The following is a 1,800-nucleotide window of genomic DNA, read 5'->3' as shown; positions in this document are numbered from 1 at the left end:
CCCAGGTGACCCCAGGTGTGCCCAGGTGTGCCCAGGTGGTCCCTCCCATGCCCAGCTGATCCCAGGGGTGCCCAGGTGACCCCAGGGGTGCCCTCCCCCCCTCAGGTGGCCCCAGGTGTGCCCAGGGTTGCCCAGGGGTTCCCAGGTGAGCTCTCCCATGCCCAGGTGACCCCAGGTGTGCCCAGGTGTGCCCAGGTGTGCTCAGGTGGTCCCTCCCGTGCCCAGGTGACCCCAGGGGTGCCCAGCTGGCCCCTCCCATGCCCAGGTGACCCCAGGTGACCCCGGGTGAGCCCCTTTGTGCCCAGGTGTGCCCAGGTGGCCCCAAGTGGTCCCTCCCATGCCCAGGTGACCCCAGATGCGCCCAGGTGTGCCCAGGTGACCCCAAAAGACCCCAAAGGTGTGCCCAGGTGTGCCCAGGTGTGCCCAGGTGTCCCCCCTCACCTGCTCCTCGGTTTTGAGGTCCCCGAAGTCCTTGAGGAACTCGGCCTCGGAGGGGAACTGGGCGGGCTCCAGGAAGTGCAGGAGGCTGAAGAGCTCCTCCACCGTGTTCTGCAGCGGCGTCCCCGTCAGCAGCACCTTGTGCTCCTGCAGGTGAGCGCAGGTGAGCGCAGGTGAGCGCAGGTGAGCACACCTGGGGACGCCAAAAACGGCCGCGGACCTCCGAGAGGTCACCTGAGACCTCCCAGGGGTGACCAAGAGTCATCAGGAGCATCCCCTGCATGAGACCAGGTGAGCCCAGGTGTGCCCAGGTGAGCTCCAGGTGAGCCCAGGTGTGCCCAGGTGTGCCCAGGTGTGCCCAGGTGTGCCCAGGTGAGCTCCAGGTCCATGCCCTGGACCCCAAACCTCTCCCAATCACCTCTAGGTGCCCCCAGAACCCTCCCTCAGACCTTGGAATGACCCCAAGCCTCTCCCAAACTTTTCCAGGTGCGCCCAGGTGAGCTCCAGGTGCGCCCAGGTGCACCCAGGTGAGCTCCAGATGTGTCCAGGTGAGCTCCAGGTGTGCCCAGGTGACCTCCAAAACAACCCCAGGACAACCCCAATCACCTCCAGGTGCCCCCAGAACCCTCCCTCGGACCTTGGAATGACCCCAAGCCTCTCCCAAACTTTTCCAGGTGCACCCAGGTGAGCTCCAGGTGCGCCCAGGTGAGCTCCAGGTCCACGCCCTGGACCCCAAACCTCTCCCAATGACCTCCAGGTGCCCCCAAAACTCTTCCTCAGACCTTGGAATGACCCCAAGCCTCTCCCAAACTTTTCCAGGTGCACCCAGGTGAGCTCAGGTGCACCCACGTGAGCTCCCCTGGAGCCCAGGATGACCCCCAGCCCCTGCGGACGGCCCCGGCCCCCCGCGGGCGCGCGGCGCTGACCAGGTCCATGTGCTTGAGGCTGTCCAGCAGCTTGCAGTGGCGGTTCTTGAGCCGGTGCGCCTCGTCGATGACCACGCAGCGCCACTCGATCTCGCGCAGCTCGGGGCAGTCGGACAGGATCATCTCGAACGTGGTGATGAGCGCGTCGAACTTGTAGGCGCCGGGGATCAGCCGGCCCTGCGGGCAGGTGAGCGCAGGTGAGGGCAGGTGTGCCCAGGTGTGCCCGGGTGTGTTACAGGTGTGCCCAGGTGTGCCCAGGTGTGTTACAGGTGTGCCCAGGTGTGTCAGTGATACCGTACAGGTGTACCCAGGTGTGTTACAGGTGTGCGCAGGTGTGTCAGTGATACTGTACAGGTGTGCCCAGGTGTGCCCAGGTGTGCCCAGGTGTGCCCAGGTGTGTCAGTGATACCATACAGGTGTGCCCAGGTGTCACAGG

General features: G+C 65.6%; 1 protein-coding gene across 1 annotated transcript; it reads right to left on the bottom strand.

Annotated features, from left to right (window-relative positions):
- Positions 1-186: 186 nt before the first annotated feature.
- LOC108448405 (chromodomain-helicase-DNA-binding protein 8-like) lies at positions 187-1,761 on the bottom strand. The gene is made up of 2 exons (XM_017741173.1): positions 1,365-1,761; positions 187-585 (listed from the first exon to the last, which is right to left on the bottom strand). Exons 1-2 carry the CDS (start codon positions 1,485-1,487, stop codon positions 202-204), a joined length of 507 nt encoding a protein of 168 aa, XP_017596662.1. The 5' UTR covers positions 1,488-1,761; the 3' UTR covers positions 187-201.
- Positions 1,762-1,800: the final 39 nt, after the last annotated feature.

The sequence above is a fragment of the Corvus brachyrhynchos genome, unplaced genomic scaffold (genome assembly GCF_000691975.1).
Source record: "Corvus brachyrhynchos isolate BGI_N302 unplaced genomic scaffold, ASM69197v1 scaffold1428, whole genome shotgun sequence".
Classification (NCBI taxonomy): Eukaryota; Metazoa; Chordata; class Aves; order Passeriformes; family Corvidae; genus Corvus; species Corvus brachyrhynchos.
This window is presented reverse-complemented; position numbering and strand designations above follow the sequence as displayed.